General features: G+C 46.1%; 1 protein-coding gene across 4 annotated transcripts in view; it reads left to right on the top strand.

Moving 5' to 3' along the window:
* MRTFB (myocardin related transcription factor B) overlaps positions 1-27,928 on the top strand; it is a 406,942-nt gene that overhangs the window by 246,742 nt on the left and 132,272 nt on the right. The window contains exon 1 of one of the 4 annotated variants that reach the window (XM_075317935.1): positions 18,063-18,363. The exons of the other annotated variants lie outside the window; for them this stretch is intronic. Coding sequence (XP_075174050.1) covers positions 18,246-18,363 — 118 coding nt within the window. The 5' untranslated portion in view covers positions 18,063-18,245. Of the gene's footprint in view, positions 1-18,062; positions 18,364-27,928 lie in introns of those variants that run through there. 4 annotated transcript variants of the gene reach the window in all.

Below are 27,928 nucleotides of genomic sequence, written 5' to 3'. Positions count from 1 at the left end.
GAGTGCGCTCCTGCTGTCCTCTCACTGCTGCTGCTGGGAGGCAGAGTGCGCTCCTCATCTCATCTCACTGCTGCTGCCAGGAGGCAGAGTGCGCTCCTGCTGTCCTCTCACTGCTGCTGCCGGGAGGCAGAGTGCGCTCCTGCTGTCCTCTCACTGCTGCTGCCGGGAGGCAGAGTGCGCTCCTGCTGTCTTCTCACTGCTGCTGCCAGGAGGCAGAGTGCGCTCCTGATCTCCTGATCTCCTCTCACTGCTGCTGCCGGGAGGCAGAGTGCGCTCCTGATCTCCTCTCACTGCTGCTGCCGGGAGGCAGAGTGCGCTCCTGCTGTCCTCTCACTGCTGCTGCCGGGAGGCAGAGTGCGCTCCTGATCTCCTCTCACTGCTGCTGCCGGGAGGCAGAGTGCGCTCCTGCTCTCCACTCACTGCGGCGGCCGGGAACCCAAGTACGCTTACTATGCAGATTCTGGTCCTGATCTCTTTGCTGGGAGGCATGGTACGCTCAGTATGCAGATTTTGCTCCTGATTTCCTTGCTGGGAGGCATGGGTACGCTCAGTATGCAGATTCTGCTCCTGATCTCCTTGCTGGGAGGCATGGTATGCAGATTCTGCTCCTGATCTCCTTGCTGGGAGGCATGGTATGCAGATTCTGCTCCTGATCTCCTTGCTGGGAGGCATGGTATGCAGATTCTGCTCCTGATCTCCTTGCTGGGAGGCATGGTATGCAGATTCTGCTCCTGATCTCCTTGCTGGGAGGCATGGTATGCAGATTCTGCTCCTGATCTCCTTGCTGGGAGGCATGGTAAGCTCAGTATGCAGATTCTGCTCCCGTTCTCCTTGCTGGGAGGCAGAGTGCGCTCAGTGTGAAGACTGGTGTTTCCCTAGTCCAAGTTGATAGATCTGCACTGCAGAAAAGGGGCCAATTCATTATTTCTGATGTCGTAAAGTCATTTTTTTTTTTGGTCTTAATGTAGTCGCTAAGGTTTTTTTGCGTCAAATTCTTCAAAATGGCGCATGCAGTTCATGAATTTGGAACAAAATAAAAGAAAAATACTCTATTTTTGTCTTGGAACAGTTTTTCACAACAAAAGTCACAAATGTTTTAAATACTTGTAGTTGCCAAAATGCATCAAATTGAAAACCCCTCCAATAATGTTACTCCAGGATGGGACTGAAGTGAGATGCGCCCAAAAAATGCAACATTTTGAAGAAAGAAAAAAAAATCGCATTTCATTCATCTGTCAAAACCATCTGGATAAGCAAAGTTGTCAAGGAAAAATAAAAAAACAAAGACAAATGGTGCAAAATGTATAGAGAATAAGGCACAAATAGTAAAGTAAGTAAAAAAAGAAGGAGCAAATTACACCAGAAATTAGAGAAACAGCAGTGATGACCCGGGGCTTTGTGCACACATCGAAGCAGTTGTTACAGGACAGATTAGTGCGGGTTTTCTCCAAACAGGCAGCAAAATAGGATCGTTAACTCTATTACAATATTTTTGCAAATTAAAATTCCAACTTTAAAATAAAAAAAGTTACTTTTAATTAATTCATACATAAATGTAGCAAATGATCCATTCTGTTTGTGCTCGTTTTAGCATTATCCCTTCTCCGAAAGAATTTTGGAAGGCAGAGCAGGGTCACACCTTATACCTTGAGGGCATGTGTAGAGAGGAACTTGTTTTTAAGTCGTGCTACTCAAGTGATAGAGTTTTACCTGGGATTGATATTAATAAATGCTAAAGTGTAGATGGGGCTTTTGCCTGCAGTCGTATTCAATATATACCATAACATATATACAGTATGTGTGTGTTGTTACATACTATCAGTTATGTCATGTAGCCATAATATAATTAATATAATGTATTTACATTTTGTGTGTATAGAGTATGTGTGTTTGTATAGTGTGTGTGTGTGTGTGTGTGTGTGTATATATATATATGAGACATACACTCACATATGCATCCTGTATGTGTGTTTGTGTATATCTACACATATGTATATATATGTATGTGTGTGTGTGTGTGTGTGTGTGTGTGTGTATGTATATATATATAATTGTGTGTGTGTGTGTGTGTGTGTGTATATATATATATATATATATATCTATATAAAAAAAATGTGTGTGTGGATATTTATGTATATGTGTGTATGTGTGTGTGTGTATATATATATATATATATATATAATCTATATAAAAAAAAGTGTGTGTGGATATTTATGTATGTGTGTGTATGTGTGTGTATATGTATGTATATATATGTATGTATATATATATATATATATAATATATATATATATATATATATATATATATATATATATATATATATATATATATGTATATGTATGTATATATATGTATTATATATATATATATATATATATATATATATACATACATACATACATACATACATATATATATATATATATATATATATATATATATATATATATATATATATATATATATATATATATACATACATACATACATACATACATACATACATACATACATACATACATACATACATACATACATACATACATACATACATATAGTCTTTCCCCCAAATCCCAAATAAGCCCTAGCAGGAATTTTCCGCTTAAGGCTCAAATATAAGCGCTACCTCGAAAATAAGCCCTAGTCGCAGTTCAATAATGAATAGATGCGTTCCACCGTAAGTCCTCGTGCTCCACTGTACTGCGTAATAGCCTGTTAGAAAGGAGGCGGTTCGCCGGCCAGAGCGATGTCGCAGGGAAGGTAAGTCCGTGTGACGGGTGTAAGCGATTTGCCCGTGTCGCACAACTGACGAGGGCGGGTACACTTGCTAGCGATCTCTCTCTCTCTCTCTATCTATATACACATTTCTTTTTAGCAGCCCTCAGCATGATCTCGAGCCATTGTGACTTTATGAATGAATGATCCATATAAAGTATATACATGCATGCACAAACATATTCGCACTGGCCAGTATATTTTTGCGTTACGTTTACCAGTTGCAGTGCGTTGGTCCCAGTTTATCCTGTAGCCTTGGACTGTGACTTGCAGAGATTTGCAGTTGCACGGCATTCACAGCCCTGTAGGGCATCTCTCTGACTTCTTTATGGGCCCGTTCCTGTAAGGCTGCTTTCACACCTCCGGTTTTAGCAGAGCCGGCCAATCCGGCTCTAAAACCTATGCAACGGATGCGGCGACAAAACCGCATCCTTTGCATAAGTTTTTACATGCGGCCTGTCTGGATTTTGCCGCTTGCGGCACGCTACTGACCATGCGCAGTGGAAAAAACCGCATGCGGTGTCCATAGGCATGCATTGCAAATCGCGATGCAGTTTTTTTTGCCGGACAAAAAAATGTGCCAGGCAACGTTCCATCCGGCTGCCGCATCGGCTAAATCTGCTGCATGCGGCAAAAACCGGACGGAACGCAAGCCCATGCGGCACTAATGAAAGTCTATGCAAAAAACGCAACCGGCGGCAAAAAAAAAACGGTTGCGGTTTTTCTGCAAAGAGCCGGATTGTGCCGCACAGGAAAAACCGGATGTGTGAAAGCAGCCTAAGTTTGACATTTCCAGGCTATTTTTTGTCTATAGGACTTGCATCTCCCACAGTGCTCCCTTGTTGATGTTGTATGGCAGCTTCTGCTGACGGCCCTGATAAGGCCGCATACTTCACATACCACAGGGCTGCAGAGACATGCATGAGGGTAGCCTTGTGTTTGGAGAAGTCTCTCAGATCTCCTGCCTCGATAGTGTACAAAGCTTGTAACAATTAGGGGGCTTCTTTTAAATGGAAACAGACCTGTAATCTGCTGACAGTCATCAATCTCTGGCTGCTCTGGCATTGTCGTCTTGTGTCATGATGTCACCAAGTCACTGTTTGGTGAGGTCTAGAAAACATCTTGAAAGCTTGTAGGACCATTCAATGAGCTGCCTCACTTGGTTGGAGGTGGGACACTTGTCCTTGCATTGAGCAGACAGTCCGTTGTCCTCATTATACATCATCTTATTCTTCACTAGAAGGTGGCCCGATTCTACGCATCTGGTATTCTAGAATTTATGTATTGTGTAGTTAATGTATGATTTTTGTTTTTCTATATATATATATATATATATGTTGTGTGTAGTTGCCGAGTGTTTGTGTAGGGCGCTGTACATGTTCTGGGTGTTGTCTGGGGGTGTGGGGGGGTGAGAGCGGTGTTGTTTGTGTGTTGCGTTGTTTGTGGAGCGCTGTGTGTTGCGCGGTTTGTGTGGGTGTTGGGTGTACGGTGGTATGTGTTGTGCAATGTGTGTGTTGTGCGGCATGTGCGTATATTTGTGTGTGCCGCGCTGTTTGTGTGTTGGGTGTCTGTGTAGGGCGTTGTTTGTGGTTCCCAGTGTGTGTGTGGTGTGTTGTGCAGTGCGTGTATGGTGGTGTGTGTGTGTTTTGGGGGGAGGTGTGCACCCCCCATCGTGCTCCATCCCCCATGCTGCGCACTCCCCATCGTGCTCCATCCCCCATGCTGTGCACCCCCCCATCATGCTCCATCCCCCATGCTGCGCACTCCCCATCGTGCTCCATCCCCCATGCTGCGCATCCCCATCGTGCTCCATCCCCCATGCTGCGCACCCCCATCGTGCTCCATCCCCCATGCTGCGCATCCCCATCGTGCTCCATCCCCCATGCTGCGCACCCCCCCATCGTGCTCCATCCCCCATGCTGCGCACCCCCCCCATCGTGCTCCATCCCCCATGCTGCGCACCCCCCCATCGTGCTCCATCCCCCATGCTGCGCACCCCCCATCGTGCTCCATCCCCCTTGCTGCGCACCCCAATCGTGCTCCATCCCCCATGCTGCGCACTCCCCATCGTGCTCCATCCCCCATGCTGCGCACTCCCCATCGTGCTCCATCCCCATGCTGCGCACTCCCCATCGTGCTCCATCCCCATGCTGCGCACTCCCCATCGTGCTCCATACCCCATGCTGCGCACCCCCCATCGTGCTCCATACCCCATGCTGCGCACCCCCATCGTGCTCCATCCCCCATGCTGCCCACCCCCCATCGTGCTCCATCTCCCATGCTGCCCACCCCCCATCATGCTCCATCCCCCATGCTGCCCACCCCCCATCGTGCTCCATCCCCCATGCTGCACACTCCCCATCGTGCTCCATCCCCCATGCTGCGCACTCCCCATCGTGCTCCATCCCCCATGCTGCGCACTCCCCATCGTGCTCCATCCCCCATGCTGCGCACCCCCCATCGTGCTCCATCCCCCATGCTGCGCACCCCCCATCGTGCTCCATCCCCCATGCTGCGCACTCCCCATCGTGCTCCATCCCCCATGCTGCGCACTCCCCATCGTGCTCCATCCCCCATGCTGCGCACCCCCCATCGTGCTCCATCCCCCATGCTGCGCACCCCCATCGTGCTCCATCCCCCATGCTGCGCATCCCCCATCGTGCTCCATCCCCCATGCTGCGCATACCCATCGTGCTCCATCCCCCATGCTGCGCACCCCCATCGTGCTCCATCCCCCATGCTGCGCACTCCCCATCGTGCTCCATCCCCCATGCTGCGCACCCCCCATCGTGCTCCATCCCCCATGCTGCGCACCCCCCATCGTGCTCCATCCCCCATGCTGCGCATCCCCCATCGTGCTCCATCCCCCATGCTGCGCATACCCATCGTGCTCCATCCCCCATGCTGCGCACCCCCATCGTGCTCCATCCCCCATGCTGCGCACTCCCCATCGTGCTCCATCCCCCATGCTGTGCACCCCCCATCGTGCTCCGGTGTACGCTGGTAACTATGATACACATCGGGTAACTAAGGGACCTTAGTTACCCGATGTGTATAATGGTTACCAGCGTTCACCGGCTCCGTCACGATCCCAGCAGCGCAAGGTTATGTCTGGCCAATCCGTGTGGGGGGGCGGGGCCAGGCCGAGGCGAGCGACCAATCCGTGGGGGAAGGGGGGCCAGGCCGAGCCAGCGGCCAATCAGACGGTTTTCACCGTAAGGACACAATTTTGGAGCAAGACAGACAGACAGACAGAATAAGGCAATTATATATATAGATGACCAGATCCTGAGTGGTTCCTTCATACACAAAATTTGGTAACTGGGAGTCGTAGAAACTGGCCACCCCCTGATGATCTCTGTTCTGGGGGACATTCTCCCAATAATGGGATTGTCCAAGGGAAAACACACTTTAAAGTGAATCTGTCAGCAGGTTTTTGCTATGGAATCTAATAGCAGCATAATGTAGAGACAGAGAGCCTGATTCCAGCAATATATAACTTTCTGGGGTACTTGCTGTAGTTTTGATAGAATCCATGTTTTTCTGTAGATGTAGTAGAACTAAGACTTCTGGACTGTGTGTAACCTGCGCACACCACTGACTGGCAGCTTTCTGTGTACATTGTGCATTTTGAGCAAGCTGCCAATCAGTGATTGAGGGAGGGGTTATGCAGATTAGCTCGACTGGTCTGCTTGAGACATATAGTCCTCTATTGATAATTTCTTGCTGATAAAATACTGATTATAGAGAACCACAACACACAGCCTAATAAGTGACACATCCCTGTAATCAGGCTCTCTGTCCCTACAGCATGCTGCTGTCACATGAAATGTAAAAAGCTGCTGACCAATTGTCTTAAAGATGAGGTTAATATAAAAGAATGAAACATACCCATATTAGAATATCATGAGGCATTCTGATATTCCAAAAACAAAAGGCACGTTTATAAGTCACTGATTAAACTCCCAAGTAAGGGTGTAAAAGGCATTATTTCTTAAAGGAGAGTTCCACTACTGGAACAACATCTTCACCATTGCTGTATTCCACCTTATCAAATAAAAACAGCCTATATTCACCTCCAATGCCGTTCCTGCGATGATCCCTCTGGGTCTCCCAAGGCTCTCGTGACATTCTTGTGCCATGGGATCCCTGCACCTACAAGATCAATCAGCAGCCACTTCACTCTCACTTCCTGATATTTGAAGGGAGTCAGAGAACAGCAACAGCTTACTTTTTTTTTGGGGATCCCAGTTTTGTCCGAAGGAAGAAATAGATTCCTCCTTGGGATGTGACCGCATGGCCGTATACATAGAGACCTGGTTACACCTCATTTTTGTCTTTTTTTGCATCAATCCATGAAGCTTTGTTGGACTAGTGTTGAGGATGACAATACTCGAAAGTTTTCATATATTTGTTTTTCTTCAGCTATTATCTAGATAAATCTTTATCTTCTCGTCCTGTGCTCAGAAGTCAATCACAGAGCATCAGGCCTTCGTGTTCCAGCTCCGTCCCCTCCAAGAGCATCCGCACAGCCGGTCAGTCTTTTTCCATCTCGAAAGCAATTTTCCCACAGAAGATGGTGTGGGGGCGTGCGCAAACATAAGCAAGAAATAGAAAACTCATCATCTACTTTCTTCCTCTTCACCCTCCTTTCTTCAGAACAGATGAGCCCACGAGTTAGATTTAAAGGGACCATAAAAATAGAGGCTGTCCTCCTCCACTGCATGTGGTGGTCATCAGCTTCTCTTACTGCCGGACAGATTCCCATCAGATTTGTACACCAGTTTTTTGTTATTTGCCTATTTCAGATTCTGTTTGCTCTTCATGTGTGGTGCTGGGAAATACCCTCTTGAAGACACTGATGTATGAGAATAGTGCCCTAAAAAAAGCTTAAAGGGGTATTCCTGTATCCAAGATCCTATCCCATAGAAATAGTAATAAAAATATTCGCAAATTCCTCCAATTAGAAATGTAGCATAGTTCTCCTGATTAGCTGTCACTTACCTCATGTGCAGGGCATTGCAGTAACTTAGGTGCCTGTGGTTATGACCACTCCTATAGTGACAGTTACTCGTGGTCATAACCATGGATACCAAAGCTACTGCAATGCCCTGCACATGAGCTAAGCAACATAGCTAATCAGGAGAACTATACTACATTTCTAATTGGAGGTGTTTTACATCTACTACATATTGGGATCTTAGAGATGGGAATAATCCTTAAAGGGAATCTGTCACCAGGTTTTTGCTACCCCATTGGAGAACAGCATAATGTAGAGACAGAGACCTATAGAATGTAAGCCTGCAAAGGTAGGGCCCTCTTCCCTCTGTACCAGTCTGTCTACTGTAACTTGTATATGTATTCTGTATATAACCCCTTCTCATGTACAGCACCATGGAATTAATGGTGCTCTATAAATAAATAATAATAATAATAATAATAATAATAATAATAATAAAAAAAGAGACCATGATTCTGGCGATGTGTCACTTACTAAGCTGTTTGATGTCATTTTGATAAAATCAATGTTTTCTCTGTTGCAGATCTAGCAGTTATACAGAGCTCATGAATATGCTGGACTGCCTGCAGCACGCCAAGTAGTCCTCTAATGATAATCTCCTGCTCATTAAACTGTGATTTTATCAAAACTACACTAAGTGACATATCACTGGAATCAGGATCTCTGTCCCTATGTTATGCTGCTCTCAGATTAGGTGACAAAACCCTGGTGACAGATTCCCTTTAATCCTATATTCAAGTCCTGTTATCCTCACCAAGTATTATGTGGAGTTGCAGAAAACAGATCACCGGGCATTGACTAGTAATATCACCTTGCTGTACATCCCAATCAGTAAATCATCGGCCTAAAAACATTTATTTTTTTTCTATTTTATTTATTATTTGTATGTTTCAGCACCCTACAACTTCATACATGATTTTATGAAGCCATATGGTCAAATCCTGTCTGAATTTTAGTGTCTGCATCATAACTAAAAACATCGACACTCGTTCATGGTTCTGTGGGGACCCAAGGGTTATGAAAATCTTAAGATGTGCACTAGGTGCTTCTTACTGGACTACATATTTAATGTAATTCATAGATGCACTGTGCACTGAGCATTAAATGTACTCACCTGGAATGCGGATCCCATCGCAGAAAAGAAAACATTCTCCTAAGGACCATTTTCTCCAAGCATTGATAAGCTAGGGGTCTAAGGAGCTAATGCTGAGGATCTCATGGACAGTCACCGCCAGCCATGAACATCACTGTTTCCTAGCTTACATCGAATAACCATACAGCACAATATATTGATTTTCTGTGAGCTGCACTGACCAATTGTGACCTGATAAAAATGATTTTTGGGGTAGTTTCTCTAAATATTGATGAGCTGGTGGTCTAAGGAGCTAGTGCTCAGGATCTCATGGACAGATAGTCACTGCCAGCCATGAGCATCATTGTTTCCTAGCTTAAATCGAAAACCAATACCGCACAATATATAGATTTTTTTTTCTGATTAATTGTGACCTGATAATGATTTTTGGTGTAGTTTATGCCTCTCCTGACCGTATGTGTTCACCATATGCAGTCCTTTAGGTCACTCGAATGTGCTCTTTAGTGCTCTATTTCTGACTAATCCATTTCATTATATACATTCAATATATTTTCTACCTTTTTGATCTTAACATACAAATCTCAGCCATGAGCAGAAATCAGCTGAGTAATGGTATAGAAAAAGCTAAAAATAGAGGCTTAGCCGGAGGCGCTGCGGACCAAACAAAATATAATTATAAAAGTACTAGACAGATATTTAAATACAACACACACACACCGATTTATCTGTGAGCTGCACTGACTAATTGTGACCTGATAAAAATGATTTTTGGGGTAGTTTCTCTAAATATTGATGAGCTGGTGGTCTAAGGAGCTAATGCTGAGGATCTCATGGACCGAGTCACCGCCAGCCATGAGCATCACTGTTTCCTAGCTGATATCGAATACCAATACAGCACAATATATAGATTTTTCTATGAGCTGCGCTGACTAATTGTGACCTGATAAAAATGATTTTTGGGGTAGTTTATGCCTCTCCTGACTGTATATGTTCACCATATGCAGTCCTTTAGGTCGCTTGAATGTGCTCTTTAGTGCTTTATTTTTGTCAAATACATTCTATACATTCAATATATTTTCTACCTTTTCAATCTTAACCTAGAAATCTCAGCCATGAGCAGAAATCAATTTTGGATATTGAACAAGTATTGTGTCATTAGCTGAGTAATGAGGAGTTTCAAGTATCATCGTGTACATCAGACGTTCCTTACGACGGCAGTGACTGGCCCAGTTTAGTTCCAGGGGTGCAGTATACAGCCATCCTTCCCGGGATCTGTCTTTAAAGCTCTTTGGAGGGGCGTGTGGTGGGGTGTACTTCCTTTCCAGCGTTTCATGTACACTGCCAGAGCAACCACTTTCAAGATCACTTCAGATGTTGTCTCAGCATCTGCTTCACTTCTTGTCTTCCTGTCGCGTGGGGTGAGTCTTAACGCAAACGATTTTCAAAGTCTACGCTGCAGAGCCAAGTAATGGTTGTAGTGCGACCACAATGAGTACGTGACGCTATATTGGTGGCCGTAGAGTTTCCTATGTAGCATGAGTATATATCGAAATGTTTCTTTTATTGCTTTTTGATGTCTTCTTATCCCTTTTTGGCTTCTCGGGCGGCTTCTTTGTGACCTCCCCTCATGCGGCTTGTCTAGTTAACACCCTGGTAAAGTTTTCCTTCTAGATATAGTACCTTGTAATAGCGGTGGTATGCAGGACGTGATATAAATGTTTGATGTGCCATATTTTCATCCCTTTCCCGGATGATTGCAGTGGTAACATGGAGTCTACGTTCTAGGACGCTTTGTGCACACTGTTTGTATGGCTTTTACTCACCCAGTATATACATATAAGTGTGTTATAGTAGTTATTATATGGGATATAAGGGATTTATGGCTTTCCCACACTCCTGACTGGCACATCTGCTTGGCTGTATGGCAACCCTCAGGGGAGCCATGATCCCGGCTTTACTTAGTGTCACTCCGCTTTGCCGGAAACAACTAATAGCAGAAATGTACGACCACTACGAAGAGGATGAGACAAGTTTACAAGTGATTTTCGGGTGGGAACGCCTAAAGCAAGATACCTCTGTGCACCCCCTCAGAATGCCACCGGTATCTTCTGCAGGTATGTATACTCTACACACTAAAGGGGGGGGGGGAAGATGATCTTCCAGGGTTTTTTTTCCCCCATAAGTAATCCTATTGAAGAATGCATCATTTGGCCTTTGGTCACATTGAAACAGCTGATAACTGTGAACAATAGACAGTATTCATCTGCGCAGCAACCTGGCTTACATTCTGCTCTATGAAACATGAGATGGTGGATATGTAGTAGGAATGTGGTGTATATGGTGTTGGGTAAATGTTTTCCTTGTCTGTGATCATAGATGAAGCCGCGGGTTTTGTACCTTGCTAAGCAGGATCCATTTTTTATCGTTTGAGTTATTTCTTGTAGAAGAAAGATATGTTTGATTTTACGGTCACCTTAGGACGGGATTGAGGAGAAAATGTGGCTACATATGCGGGTTCTTGAACTAGGTAATGACTTAGGCCACTTTCACGCTGCGTTCCTCTCCCCATTCAGTGATCCCGTCGGGGCTTCCAACTGAACCCCCCACAAAACAGGTTTCAGACGTATGCGCCAATGGGGCCACTGAACGGAGAGAGGAACGCAGTGTGTTGTGCACTATTCTCGTGAGTATACACTTATTGGAGGTGGACCCCCAGATGCAGTCTACACACTGACTCCGTCTGCACCATTATAGTCAGTGGCCCAGTCGGCGCATGCGTCCGAAACCCATTTTGCAGGGGGTTTGGATGGAAGCCCCATTGGGATCACTGAACAGGGAGAGGATCAAATTGTGAAAGCGGCCTTATTCCTAACATCTTTTTATGAATGCCTCCTAAAAATCCAGGACTGAGAAAGGCATCCGTCTGAGGCTGAATTCACATGTCCTGTAATCATCCATTAGAACGGATCCTGCAGAGATCTGTTGCCAAAATTATGTCTACCAGATCCTTTTTTTTTTTTTTTTAAACATGGAAGTCCATGGAGAATGGATCCGTTAACACATTGCTATTTATCTTCCATTTGAAACGGATATTGGAAGAAAAAAACGGATCCATTTCACATGCAAAAATAACGGATGAGTAAATAGCAGTCCATTAATGGATCTGTTCTCTGTAGACTGCCATGTAAAAAAAATGGATCCAGCACACATCAGTTATTTCACAACGGACAAAAAAGTTGTGTGTTGCAGAACATTTTTAGCCAACGGATCTCTGCAGGATCCGTTCTAATGGATGGTTATTGGACATGTAAACTCAGTCATACAGAGTGCATTAAATCGTAACCCTAAGTATACAGTGACGTATAGGATGATCACCCTGGAGGTCGGCCCTATCCGGACCTTTTTCTTTTAGTTCCTCTGTAAGTGTGGACAGGGCTTTATAGGGACACTGAGAGGTAGAAGGTTCCTGATCAGGCTCCATTTTCTGAGCTGTTTGCCCTGCACTTCCCCATGTATTCGGGGGTACCATTGAAGAGAAGCCATAAAGTAAGGCCTCATTCACACCACCGTGATTTTTTATCTTGCGTAAAAGCACGGACCGTTCATCACTACTGTTTTGGATCCGAGTGTCGTCAGTATCCGTTTTCACCATAGGTATTTCATCACTGATTTTACCGTATGGAAAATAAATTACAAAGCTTTCTCCTGTACATGAGAATGTTAATCACGGATAGCACTCAGATTGCAGACTGATGCCCTCCATGACCCGTAGACTTGTAGGGGTAATATGGATCCGATCAAAAACAGTCTCCGTCGTTTTTTTGCATACCAAGCGGTGCACAAAAAACATGGACATTATAATTCCAGAGGAGCGGATCCGAACGTTGAAGTTCAGGAGTTTGTAATGAACACAGTCTACAGAAAAATCAGTGTTCGAATTCGGAGTTTGGGTGTTTTACATATGCTAACCTCTCAAGCTCAGTTCTTGGCCCATTGCCAGCCACTTGCAGTGTTTCAATGGCTCACACTGGGGGTAACAACAGTGTTATCGGATGTAGTATATACAAAAAATAATAGTGGAAAAACCTTTGTTTCCCTCCCCTGGAAGTGATCTGTTTATGGCTGACTGTATGTGGGTGAAGACCCAAACTGCCCTATCAGTGTCTTCCATTGGGGTTCAAGTCAACTTCGGGTCCAGAACAGAACTTTTATCTACAGTCTGGCTGAAGCGAACTTCCACGTGTCCGCTCATCTCTAATTATGATAGGTATGTGTTCTATACGTGAAGTGTGTAAGTGGCTCGCGGACATCTGAATGAGGACTAAAAGGAGGTTCTCCATAATCCAAACTTATCTACAGTATCTACAGAGGGTTCTTCTGATCAGGAGAAAAGAGGTAACTTATCCCGTTTAGGTTGGGGGCTGCACAGTCACTTTGGCCCCGACTGAGATGGATATTTTGGGTCTTGCTTGTAGCGGATCTTCGTATGATCCCATTCCCTTGCATTATGCTGTGATGTAGCACAGACATATGGCAATCATAGGCTATGTGCACACGGTGCGTTTTTCTCGGCGTTTTTGCGCGTTTTTCGGGTGCGTTTTTGGCCTCAAAACTGCATGACTTTGCTTCCCCAGCAAAGTCTATGAGTTTTCATTTTTGCTGTCCCCACACAGCGTTTTTTTTCAGCTGCGTTTTTGTGGTGACCACAAAAACGCAGCATGTCAATTATTCCCGCGTTTTTCACTGCGCTTTTCATCCATTGAGTTCAATGGGATGTTGAAAGACGCAATGAGAAACGCAAATAGCTGCGTTTTGGTGCGTTTCTAAGACCAAAAACGCAGCTATAAGCGCAGGAGGTGGGTAGTAAAGTGACGTGTACAGGAAGAGGATTCCTTCTGTCAGTATAGACAGAAGCATGAATCCTCCCGGTACCGTCACCGCCGCGTCCATCTCCCGTCCTGTGCATGTATGCTGCCATGCGGCGCCATGTACAGGCAGGAGGTGGAAGCGGCTGCGAAAACAAAAGTTAACAGTAGAATAAAAAAAAAAAAGTTATACTCACCTGTCTGCAGACTCCCGGTGCCATGCCCGCTCCCATCTCCTCTCACGGTATCGCCACCCCCGCTCCGGCTGTGTGCAGTCTCCCCGGGGCAGGACCTTGCTTGCAGGACCTGGCGATGGATCACCTGATGCAGTCACCTGACGCATCAGCTGATCGAGTCTCGGGCTGACGCGGGCGCCCGGCCGGTATCAGCGGATGCGTCAGGAGACTTCATCCCTGATTACCGGCAGCTGCTGCAGCGATCGGACAGGATCAGACTCCCGCCCCATCGCTCCGGGAGCTGCCGGTAATTCAGCACATAAGTGAGTATTATTTTTTTTTTTTTTCTACTGATGCATCTGCTGATTGTATAATCGGCGTTTATGCAATCAGCTGATGTGTGATGGGATTCAGGCACTTGATCCTGACAGATCATCTGATCGCTTTGCCTTCCAGCAAACCGATCAGATGATATTGGATCCGGATTGGACGGCGCGGGACCCTGACCCAGGATTACTGCGGAGGGGGGGTTCTTTATTTCAATAAAGATGGAGTCACTAATTGTGTTGTGTTTTATTTCTAATAAAAATATTTTTCTGTGTTGTGTTTTTTTTTTATCTTTACTAGAAATTCATGGTGGCCATGTCTAATATTGGCGTGACACCATGAATTTCGGGCTTAGGGCTAGCTGATAATATACAGCTAGCCCTAACTCCATTATTACCTGGCTAGCCACCCGGCATCAGGGCAGCCGGAAGAGTTGGATACAGCGCCAGAAGATGGCGCTTCTATGAAAGCGCCATTTTCTGGGGTGGCTGCGGGACTGCAATTCACAGCGGGGGTGCCCAGAAAGCTTGGGCACCCTGCACTGTGGATTCCAATCCCCAGCTGCCTAGTTGTACCCGGCTGGACTCAAAAATGGGGCGAAGCTCACGTCATTTTTTTTTTTAAATTATTTCATGAAATTCATGAAATAATTTAAAAAAAAAGGGCTTCCCTATATTTTTGGTTCCCAGCCGGGTACAAATAGGCAGCTGGGGGTTGGGGGCAGCCCGTACCTGCCTGCTGTACCCGGCTAGCATACAAAAATATGGCGAAGCCCACGTCATTTTTTTTTTTGGGGGGGGCAAAGAAATCCTGCATACAGTCCTGGAAGGAGGATGCTGAGCCTTGTAGTTCGACAGCTGCTGTCTGCTGTCCTGCATACACTATTGGATCGAGGATGCTGAGCCTTGTAGTTCTGCAGCTGTCTGCTCTTCTGCATACACTAGTGGAGAATGAAGAACACATTGAAGAAGGAAATGACATCAGACCTTTTTTTTTTTTGTTGACTGATAAAAAACGCATAAGGACGCAGTGAGCAAAAACGCAGCAAAACGCAGCAAAAAAACGCACCAAATCGCGGCAAAACGCGTGCGTTTTTTGCCGCGTTTTTTCGACGCAGGTGCGTTTTTGTGCGTTTTTAGCGGCCAAAAACGCACAAAAACGCAGCGTCAAAAAAACGCAGCGTGTGCACATAGCCTTAGGCCGTACAACATGGGTCAAGGCCTAATGTAACCCCTGTCTAAAAACACAATCGCTATATTCAAGGTCTGGCGGATAGAAATTATTATAGCTCTTGGTTATCTCTTAGGCTATGTGCGCACTAGGCGTTTTTGCCGCGTTTTTAGCGGCGTTTTTTACCGCGTTTTTGTGCTGAAAACGCAGTGACATTGCTTCCCCAGCAATGTCAATGGGTTTTCAGAAGTGCTGTCCTCACACAGCGTTTTTTTTTTAGCTGCGTTTTTGTGGTGACCACAAAAACGCAGCATGTCAATTATTTCTGCGTTTTCCACTGCGTTTTTCACTCATTGAATTCAATGAGATGTTAAAAACGCAATGAATAACGCATATAGCCGCGTTTCTATGACTAAAAACGCAGCTATAAACGCAAGGGGTGGGCACTACAGTGACGTGTACAGGAAGAGGATTCCTTCTGTTGGTAAACACAGAAGCATGAATCCTCCCGGTACCGTCACCGCGGCTTCCACCTCCCGTCCTGTGCATGTCAGCTCCGTGCGGCGCCATGTCTGGGCGGGAGGTGGAGGCAGCGGCGAAAACCAAAGTGAACAGTAGAAAAATAAAAAAATGTCATATATACTCACCTGTCCGCAGGGTCCCGGTGCCATGCCCGCTCCCAGCTCCTCCCGGTCCCGCCGCTCTGGCTGTGTGCAGTCTCCCCGGCCGGCAGGACCTTGCTTGCAGGACCTGGCGCTGATCACCTGATGCAGTCACCTGACGCATCAGCTGATCGCGGTGTCGCCGGCTTTTTCGTGTCCGGCCGGCTATCAGCTGATCCTGCCGTCAGGGGACTTCATCAGCTGATCACCGGCAGCTCCGGCAGCGATCGTATAGGATCAGACTCCTGTCCAATCGATCGCTCCAGGAGCTGCCGGTAATCAGCACAGCACATAAGTGAGTATTATTTATTTATTTTTTTCTACTGATGCATCAGCTGATTGTATAATCTGCTTTTATACAATCAGCTGATGTGTGATGGGATTCAGGCACTTGATCCTGACACATCATCTGATCGCTTTGCCTTCCAGCAAACCGATCAGATGATATTGGATCCGGATTGGACGGCGCGGGACCCTGACCCAGGATTACTGCGGAGGGGGGTTTATTTCAATAAAGATGGAGTCACTAATTGTGTTGTGTTTTATTTCTAATAAAAATATTTTTCTGTGTGTTGTGTTTTTTTTTTATCATTACTAGAAATTCATGGTGGCCATGTCTAATATTGGCGTGACACCATGAATTTCGGGCTTAGGGCTAGCTGATAATATACAGCTAGCCCTAACTCCATTATTACCTAGCTCGCCACCCGGCTTCAGGGCAGCTAGAAGAGTTGGATACAGCGCCAGAAGATGGCGCTTCTATGAAAGCGCCATTTTCTGGGGTGGCTGCGGACTGCAATTCGCAGTGGGGGTGCCCAGAAAGCATGGGCACCCTGCACTGTGGATTCCAATCCCCAGCTGCCTAGTTGTACCCGGCTGGACTCAAAAATTAGGCGAAGCCCACGTCATTTTTTTTTTTAATTATTTCATGAAATAATTAAAAAAAAAGGGCTTCTCTATATTTTTGGTTCCCAGCCGGGTACAAATAGGCAGCTGGGGGTTGGGGGCAGCCCGTACCTGCCTGCTGTACCCGGCTAGCATACAAAAATATGGCGAAGCCCACGTCATTTTTTTTTCTTTTTGGGCAAAAAACTGCATACAGTCCTGGATGGAGGATGCTGAGACTTGTAGTTCTGCAGCTGCTGTCTGCTCTCCTGCATACACTAGTGAATGGAGGATGCTGAGACTTGTAGTTCTGCAGCTGCTGTCTGCTCTCCTGCATACACTAGTTCTGCAGCTGTCTGCTCTCCTGCATACAATGAACATTTTGAAGAAGGAAATGACATCAGACCTTTTTTTTTTTTTTTTTTCATCAACAATCTTTAATGGCATTGTGCACTGATTAAAAACGCAGTGAGCAAAAACGCAGCAAAAAACGCACCAAATCGCGGCAAAAACGCATGCGTTTTTGCCGCGTTTTTTTAGCCGCGGGTGCGTTTTTTAGACAAAAACGCACATAAAAACGCAGCGTGAAAAAAACGCCTAGTGCGCACATAGCCTTATGACCTAACCCTTGGATAGATGGTAGGTTTTCATGCTAGTAAAACCCCTGTAAGTTTTACAGAAAGTGTGTTGCAGACTAGACCTCCAATGTGGAAGTGAAATTTGATTGCATCTTCTCTTTGCGGAGACGTTCTTGGAGATTCGTCCTGTTGTTAGGAACCTGTATGGGAATGGTCTCACTTTATTGCCGCGTTGACCTTGGCTTTTGCCTAAACTTCTGAGGGAACTTGCTTGAAGACGACTTGTGTGATGGTGGTGGGTGGACGGCAGCACGGTGGTGGTTGGTTGACATTGACCCCTCTACCGGTAGTGACAATGTGTCTTGTCCCAGTAGTGGTGGCCGGATTTATTACTTCAGAGTCAGGGTTGGTTCTTATACTGGGAGCACAGTGACTCTGGTGGGTGGAGAGCTGCTCTACAAAGGGGTGGAGATCCTCACTGCTGTTTCCACAGCTCCGCTTCCCTGTCTGGGAGAATTCACTGTGTGTGCAAGTCACAATTGAAAGGAAGCACCATGGCTTTTTCCCTGGCTTAGACATGTAATTTGTCCGCTCCTGACGACTATCCCAGAAAAGGATTGTGCGCTCTCCGCAGTCCTTTTACCCTTCTCCTCTTTACCGGATATATATATTATTTGGAAGGAACCTCATCATGATTGATAGCAGTAAAAAGCAGCCGGGCTTTACCGAGATTATACCGGCTGGGGATTTTGATCCATTGAAAGACAAGGAATGCCTTGATCCAAACAACCAGAAAAGTCTGAAGGAAGGTCAGTACGCCTGTGGTCTGCGGCGGCTGGAGGGGGTGCATGCAATGCAGACATGATTTCAGCCGGCTTGAGCCATTTCCAGATGAGAGTGCGGTTCCAATGTGTCTGCAGTGTCCGCAGCCTGCATTGTACAGCTGCTCTCTGCATTCACCAACAGGACCAGCCTGTGTGTGCTGACCAGTGCCCGGCATTGGCCATACTGCCAGGCAGGCCCTGGGGTACCTGGGGACACAGGAGTAGTAACATGATCATGGACTTTCTCTCCTGCTTCCTGATGGGTAGCAAAGTGGTTTTAATTGATTTGTATTAACTATATCCTCCCTGCTGGGTTCACATATTTTAAGTCCGCAATTAGTCTTTTCATAACCTCATCTTTGATGAAGTTTAGTCATATTGTCCCCAAAGCTCTGTTTTGTATATTGTCCATAGACTGGTACGGTCAGCAATGTCACTGTCACCACATTGCACCGTAGGATGACCACAGTCTGTATTAACATTCAGAAAGTATCTGCCTATTAGGTATTCAAATATATATGCATGTGTATCTGTGTATGTATGTATACATATATATATGCGTGTGTATCTGTGTATGTATGTATACATATATATATGCGTGTGTATCTGTGTATGTATGTATACATATATATATGCGTGTGTATCTGTGTATGTATGTATACATATATATATGCGTGTGTATCTGTGTATGTATGTATACATATATATATGCGTGTGTATCTGTGTGTGTGTGTGTGTATATATATGTGTGTGTATATATATAATATACATATATATATATATATATATATATATATATATATATATAATGTGTGTGTATATATATATATATATATATATACACATGTATATATGCGTGTATATATATACACATGTATATATGCATGTGTATCTGTGTGTATATATATGTGTGTGTATATATGGGTGTGTATCTGTGTGTGTATATATATGTGTGTGTGTGTATGTGTGTGTATACATATGTGTCTATATGTCTGTACGTGTGTATGTATATATGTATGTGTGTATCTGTATACATGTATGTATATATGCGTGTGTATATATGCGTGTGTATATATATGCATGTGTATCTGTGTATATATGTTTATACATATATGCGTGTTTATCTGTGTATGTGTGTGCATATGTCTGTACGTGTGTCTGTGTATATATATGTGTGTGTATCTGTATATATGTATGTACATATGTGTGTTTCTGTGTATATATGTGTGTACATGTGTGTAGCTGTGTATATATGTATGCACATGTATAATATGTGTGTACCTATACGTGTGTGTGTGTGTATCTAGGTATGTGTGCACATATGTAGGTATGTGTGTTTTTAGGAAAAAAAAATATATATAGTGCTTTTGTATGAGTAGCTATGTGTGGGTATGTGTAAATATGATAAATTATATGAATGTAAATATATGTACGGTATATATAAAATCTGTAGGTGCATATATATGCTCATATTTGTGTGTGTATATAATTTATCATGTGCTACCCCTGGTAGTGTTAGGCTAGTTTCACACTTGCGTTCAGCGCATTCCGTCACTATGGAGAATAGCGCAGTCCGTTAACGCACTGCGCTATTCTCCATAGACTTGTATGGACGACGCACTGTAACGCAAGTGTCTGCTTTGCATCCGCTGGTCGACACAGTGTCGTTATTTTGATGCTGCGTCGGGCGGATGGAACGCAGCATGTAGCGTTTTTCTGCACTTGGCGGAGTGTCAAAAAAATGCAACCTGCAGGAATCCGTTAGGCGTCCGTTGTTTTTATAATGGACGCCTATGGTGGCGGATTCCGTTAGAATGCGTCATTTGACGGATTCCGTTAACGCAGCTGTGTTTACACAACTGCGCATGCCCAGATGTGTAAAGTCAAGGGAAAAAAACTACAACGGATAGCGTAATTTTGTACGATCTGTAGCATGCGTTGTGTCACTATATGCAACGCATCCGTTATATGCGTCTCACAACGCAATGCTACGGATCCCGTCCAACACAAGTGTGAAACTAGCCTTACTATTTGCTATCACTATTAATAAAGTCCATTTCAGGTAGGACTATAAGTGAGATGCATGATAGTTGTTGGATGGCGCTGGCTATCTGTGGAAGGCTTACTTGCCGTCCGATGTATTACCACCTTTAGCGTATGGAGATATCCGTACTAGTTGTACCAATGGACACCCTCACCTCTGCTGCATCGGTGACGCTCAGCCCGGCTACATCTGTAATGACAGTTACTAAGGCCCTTTCTATGTTGTCGCTGCTGCCTGTAATCACATTATAGTGCACTGTAGAAAGTGCAGAGGGCGAGGGCACAACGTCCCAACCTCGTCTATAAACAATACTTAGGATTACCTCACCTCCATCTGTCTTGTAGTGACAGGACTGTATGATCTCACGCACACTGCGGCCCAAGGTCTAGGTGTAATCATTATCTCTGCTTTATGAGGATATAAACTTCTCTGTTTCATCTTCTGATGTTATAGTGTTGATCTATTTTTCATTCATGTTTGTATTATGATGTTTGGAAGATATTTCTTTATGTAGAGCTGAGGTTGTCAGGTGTCATATGATTGAGGTTGTCAGGTGTCATATGATTGAGGTTGTCAGGTGTCATATGATTGAGGTTGTCAGGTGTCATAGGGCTGAGAGTGTCAGATGTCATAGAGCTAAGGTTGTCAATGTCATATGATTGAGGTTGTCAGATGTCATAGGGCTGAGAGTGTCAGATGTCATAGAGCCAAGGTTGTCAATGTCATATGATTGAGGTTGTCAGATGTCATAGGGCTGAGGTTGTCAGGTGTCATATGATTGAGGTTGTCAGGTGTCATATGATTGAGGTTGTCAGGTGTCATATGATTGAGGTTGTCAGGTGTCATAGGGCTGAGAGTGTCAGATGTCATAGAGCCAAGGTTGTCAATGTCATATGATTGAGGTTGTCAGATGTCATAGGGCTGAGGTTGTCAGGTGTCATATGATTGAGGTTGTCAGGTGTCATATGATTGAGGTTGTCAGGTGTCATATGATTGAGGTTGTCAGGTGTCATATGATTGAGGTTGTCAGATGTCATAGGGCTGAGGTTGTCAGGTGTCATAGGGCTGAGTTTGTCAGGTGTCATATGATTGAGGTTGTCAGGTGTCATAGGGCTGAGAGTGTCAGATGTCATAGAGCCAAGGTTGTCAATGTCATATGATTGAGGTTGTCGGATGTCATAGGGCTGAGGTTGTCAGGTGTCATAGGGCTGAGGTTGTCAGATGTAATATGGCTAAGGGTGTCGGATGTCAGAGTCCAGGTTGTCGGATGTCATGTGGTTGAGATTGTCAGGTGTCACAGGGCTGAGGTTGTCAGATGTAATATGGCTAAGGTATTGGATGTCATAGGGTTCAGGTTGTCGAATGTCATACAGCTGAGGTTGTCGGATGTCATATGGCCGAGCTCGTCACTTGCCACCATATTCTAATAATAAACTTTGCTTTACCATTAATGAAAGTTTACAATTAATTTCTTTGACAATGGCTTGCTGTATGTAAACATAAAAACTCCGCCATATTTACACTAAGCCGCGCCAGCTCTCCCTCCTGCCATCCCGGTCTTTGTTAACACGGCTGCAGTGGTGATGTCACAGCTATAGCACGTGACCACTGCAGCCAATCGCTCGGCTCAGCGATCATACCATTATAGATTACCTTAAAGGGAATCTGTCACCAGGTTTTCATTACCTAATCTGAGAGCAGCATAATGTAGAGGCAGAGATCCTGATTCCAGCGATGTATCACTTACTGGACTCCTTAGTGTAGTTTGTATAAAATCACTGTGTTATATCAGTAGGAGATTATGACTAGTGGACTAGTAAATCTGCTGCCAGGTAGTGAAACCCCGCCCCACCACTAATTGACAGTTCTCTGCTTATGCACAGTGTTCACAGAAAGCTGCCAATCAGTGGTGTGGGCGGGGTTATTCAGAGAACTGTGAGATCTGCAGTAGATAAGTTATTAAGCAAAACTGCAGCACACAGTAAACTAAGTGACACATCACTGGAATCAGGGTCTCTAGCCCTACACCATGCTGCTCTCACTTTAGGTAAACCTTTAACAGGGTTGTCTTTAGTTTTTAATACACCATTTCAGAAGTGTTTGTCTCTGCAGGAAGCTCCTAATATCTTTAATTCTGCATCACATCCATTTAGAGAGGGCCGGTCACCAGCTAAGAAGTCGCACATTTTTTGCTCTGGTTTTATTCCGGCCCACTGCTCCTTTTGTTTTTCCTTTCTAAAATCTATCATACAGTTCCAGAGATATGGGCCATTATATTTAGTGCTAATTATTATTGGCTTAACCAAAGGGGCGTGGCACATAAGGTTCTGTGTGGGCATGTCACTCAAGATTCTGTGGGGGCGTGGCACTCAAGGTTCTGTGGGGGCGTGGCACTCAAGGTTCTGTGGGGGCGTGGCACTCAAGGTTCTGTGGGGGGCGTGGCACTCAAGGTTCTGTGGGGGGCGTGGCACTCAAGGTTCTGTGGGGGGCGTGGCACAATGTTCTGTGGGGGGGCGTGGCGCACAAGGTTCTGTGGGGGGGCGTGGCGCACAAGGTTCTGTGGGGGGGCGTGGCGCACAAGGTTCTGTGGGGGGGCGTGGCGCACAAGGTTCGGTGGGGGGGTGGCGCACAAGGTTCTGTGGGAGGGCGTGGCGCACAAGGTTCTGTGGGGGGGCGTGGCGCACAAGGTTCTGTGGGGGGGCGTGGCGCACAAGGTTCTGTGGGGGGCGTGGCGCACAAGGTTCTGTGGGGGGCGTGGCGCACAAGGTTCTGTGGGGGGCGTGGCGCACAAGGTTCTGTGGGGGGCGTGGCGCACAAGGTTCTGTGGGGGGGCGTGGCGCACAAGGTTCTGTGGGGGGGCGTGGCGCACAAGGTTCTGTGGGGGGGCGTGGCGCACAAGGTTCTGTGGGGGCCGTGGCGCACAAGGTTCTGTGGGGGGCGTGGCGCACAAGGTTCTGTGGGGGGCTTGGCGCACAAGGTTCTGTGGGGGGCGTGGCGCACAAGGTTCTGTGGGGGGCGTGGCGCACAAGGTTCTGTGGGGGGCGTGGCGCACAAGGTTCTGTGGGGGGCGTGGCGCACAAGGTTCTGTGGGGGGCGTGGCGCACAAGGTTCTGTGGGGGGCTTGGCGCACAAGGTTCTGTGGGGGGCTTGGCGCACAAGGTTCTGTGGGGGGCGTGGCGCACAAGGTTCTGTGGGGGGGCAGGGCGCACAAGCTTCTGTGGGGGTCGTGGCGCACAAGGTTCTGTGGGGGGGCAGGGCGCACAAGGTTCTGTGGGGGGCGTGGCGCACAAGGTTCTGTGGGGGGCGTGGCGCACAAGGTTCTGTGGGGGGCGTGGCGCACAAGGTTCTGTGGGGGGGCAGGGCGCACAAGGTTCTGTGGTTGACGTGGCGCACAAGGTTCTGTGGGGGGGCGTGGCGCACAAGGTTCTGTGGGGGCATGTCTCTAGACTGCCCTGCATTCTTACAATGTGAGCACCGCCCATTTGGTAAAGAACATAAAAATAAGTCCCACATCTTTGCAACCGTATGGTAGATTTATAAGAAATCAAAAAACAAGGGGGCAGTGTGAATTAAACAGCATAATGTTCTGGTCACTGTTGACCTGGTGATAGGTCCTCGTTAAAGGGGTATTCCGATCTCCAAATTCCAATCCCAATATGTAGTAGGTACAATAATAACAATATTAACAAATACCTCCAATTTGAAATGTAGTATAGTTCTCCTGATTAGCTATGTCGCTTACCTCATGTGCAGGGCATTGCACAGTATATAGTGACACTCATATAGTGACAGATAGTTGCTTGTGGTCGTAACATTGGATTCCTAAGCTGCAATGCCCTGCACATGAGGTAAGAGACATAGCTAATCAGGAGAACTATGCTACATTTCTAATTGCTAATATCATTACATCTGCTGCATATTGGGATAGGATCTTGGAGATGGGAATACTCCTTTAAATCAATGAGTGTTCCCCAAAAATGGAGTAAATGTATTGTTTTCACTATTACTTTCCTTGACTATATTAATACTTTTTTTTAAGCTATTTTATTCGGGGTTTTTTTCCATATATTTGTTACTGGTTGCCCGTAGAAACCGACATCAGATTTCTCTCCTTTGCTGTCTGATGTGATCCAGCCTCTTTGCTCAGTCCCTGTGACGTCAGCTCCCACAATGCACCGCTCTCTAACAGGAAATCCTCCGTATTGCTTTGATCTCTGACCGTACATGAGCGGAGAGGACGATGTTATGTAAATCCGGATTCATACATAATTGGAACAATTTACAAAGTGGCTTAACTAATTTTTTTTAATTGAAATTTTAAAAAATAGAATCTTAAAAACGCCGACGGAGAAAAGTGGACATTTCCTTTAAATTGCGAAGTCAGTTGGGTTCCATTTGTCTTCGTATAGTCAGTGTTGGTCTGGTCTGAGACCACTGCGATCTGTAAAGTTTCCATTCTGAAGGTTTATCAAGGGCAGTCTGTGCAGTGTCGTTTTTCACAATGAGTCAGATGTCTGCCTCTCGGCTCATCCATACAGCGATCTTACAATGAATGGCCTCTGTATTGTTACGGGATGTTTTATGGTCGCTGTATTCATTGTGAAAATCAGATAAGGCGGCCCGTGGTACCGAGAATGATTAATGTCTGGGTGTACGTGATATGTACTCGCTATAGTCTTCTGAGTCTATAGATCAAGCACTTTAAAACCTCCTGGTTTGGTGTACAAGTAACCACAACATGTTCCATAGCGGATGCTGGGGGGTGTTGTCACCGTAGCAGGTAGAGGAAATGAGCTGCTTGTATTCCTGACCTAGTGCCCTGCTGCGGGGCTATAATGTGTCCTGTAGGGTGCGGGGCTATAATGTGTCCTGCAGGGTGCGGGGCTATAATGTATCCTGCAGGGTGTGGGGCTATAATGTGTCCTGCAGGGTGCGGGGTTATAATGTGTCCTGCAGGGTGCGGGGTTATAATGTGTCCTGCAGGGTGCGGGGTTATAATGTGTCCTGTAGGGTGTGGGGTTATAATGTGTCCTGCAGGGTGCGGGGTTATAATGTGTCCTGCAGGGTGCGGGGTTATAATGTGTCCTGCAGGGTGTGGGGTTATAATGTGTCCTGTAGGGTGTGGGGTTATAATGTGTCCTGTAGGGTGCGGGGTTATAATGTGTCCTGTAGGGTGTGGGGTTATAATGTGTCCTGTAGGGTGCGGGGTTATAATGTGTCCTGTAGGGTGTGGGGTTATAATGTGTCCTGTAGGGTGTGGGGTTATAATGTGTCCTGCAGGGTGCGGGGTTATATTGTGTCCTGTAGGGTGCGGGGTTATATTGTGTCCTGTAGGGTGCGGGGTTATAATGTGTCCTGCAGGGTGTGGGGTTATATTGTGTCCTGTAGGGTGCGGGGCTGTAATGTGTCCTGCAGGATGTGGGGCTATAATGTGTCCTGCAGGGTGTGGGGCTATAATGTGTCCTGCAGGGTGTGGGGCTATAATGTGTCCTGCAGGGTGTGGGGCTATAATGTGTCCTGCAGGGTGTGGGGCTATAATGTGTCCTGCAGGGTGTGGGGCTATAATGTGTCCTGCAGGGTGTGGGGCTATAATGTGTCCTGCAGGATGTGGGGCTATAATGTGTCCTGTAGGCCGCGGGGTTATAATGTGTCCTGTAGGGTGCGGGGTTATAATGTTTCCTGTAGGCTGCGGGGTTATAATATGTCCTGTAGGGTGCGGGGCTATAATGTGTTCTGCAGGGTGCGGTGCTATAACGTGTCCTGCAGGGTGCGGGGCTATAATGTGTCCTGCAGGGTGTGGGGCTATAATGTGTCCTGCAGGGTGTGGGGCTATAATGTGTCCTGCAGGGTGCGGGGTTATAATGTGTCCTGCAGGGTGCGGGGTTATAATGTGTCCTGCAGGGTGCGGGGTTATAATGTGTCCTGTAGGGTGTGGGGTTATAATGTGTCCTGCAGGGTGCGGGGTTATAATGTGTCCTGCAGGGTGTGGGGCTATAATGTGTCCTGCAGGGTGTGGGGCTATAATGTGTCCTGCAGGGTGTGGGGCTATAATGTGTCCTGCAGGGTGTGGGGCTATAATGTGTCCTGCAGGATGTGGGGCTATAACGTGTCCTGTAGGCTGCGGGGTTATAATGTGTCCTGTAGGGTGCGGGGTTATAATGTGTCCTGCAGGGTGTGGGGCTATAATGTGTCCTGCAGGGTGTGGGGCTATAATGTGTCCTGCAGGATGTGGGGCTATAACGTGTCCTGTAGGCTGCGGGGTTATAATGTTTCCTGTAGGCTGCGGGGTTATAATATGTCCTGTAGGGTGCGGGGCTATAATGTGTTCTGCAGGGTGCGGTGCTATAACGTGTCCTGCAGGGTGTGGTGCTATAATGTGTCCTGCAGGGTGTGGTGCTATAATGTGTCCTGTAGGGTGCAGGACATAATATAACCAGAATCTGGGAAGATTTCTCAGCGTTACCTATCACAAACCCATCAGACTACTTCTTTCATTACTAAAAAGCCCCCTGACATCTGATGTGTTATCCGGTCGCTTCGTTTTCCTTTTTCTCCGTTTTAAGAAATCTCCTGCATTATCTAAGACTGCTGATTTTGTTATTCTCTTTGTACATTTGGCCAAGAGTCCTCATTACTGGTCATTTGCCTGTGGCAGGAACACTTATTTGATGGCCCATTGCACCTTTTATAAAGCCCAAAAGATAGTTGTCGGTTGCACAATTTGTGGGTCTTGTTGCCAACAATTCCTGAAACCGATCCCCCTTGGTGCCGATTGTCCAGCCGACATAGTTTGTATTGACGACTTATGTCGTTGATCAATTCTGTAAAGTGGCCTCCAGCTCTTAATATACGAAAAGATGGGTGCCACCCTCGAGACAGCCGACAGACACTTCCAATATGGCCGCTATGTAGGATGTCAGTCACTTTTACTTCTGCATAGACATGATCCTATATCACTCGGCAGTCAGGAGTCTGGGAAAGCTGAGTGACAACCATGCACTTGGCTAGGAGTGTTTGAGTTCCTGGACAGTGCCTCCTCATGTTCCCGTCTGCAGCCCACCATGTGCGTGTGATTGTACTATGTGACGGCAACATGACCTGATCTTTTTATAGCCTTTCCAAAAAATGCATGGAGGAAGGCAAAACAAAAAGAGGAAGGTGGAGCGAGCAGAGGGGCAAGAGCCGAGGAATCAATGAGCAGATCTACAAGAATAGACCTCTTTATGCAGTGGCCTAACCTGGATGTGCTAGCCAGAGGACACGATTATACAGGGGCTCGGTGTAGTGGCTGTATCTCCCCCGCGGGAGCGTACATCTGACTGATTTTATTAAATATGATAAAAATTAACTGATCGTAGGAGAGTTTCTTAAAGGCTGAAATTTTTCGTATAAAGATCATTTCCCAGAAAGATCATTTGTCACCCGGTGTCACTGAACAGGGTTAATGGCTATGACGGCACAAATGGACTACAATGTGTGCGGCTGTGACTAATCACCATCGCCTGA

This window comes from Anomaloglossus baeobatrachus, chromosome 7, assembly GCF_048569485.1.
Source record: "Anomaloglossus baeobatrachus isolate aAnoBae1 chromosome 7, aAnoBae1.hap1, whole genome shotgun sequence".
In the NCBI taxonomy this organism is placed as follows: Eukaryota; Metazoa; Chordata; class Amphibia; order Anura; family Aromobatidae; genus Anomaloglossus; species Anomaloglossus baeobatrachus.
The sequence above is the reverse complement of the archived record's forward strand: the minus strand, read 5'-3'. Positions and strand labels throughout refer to the sequence as shown.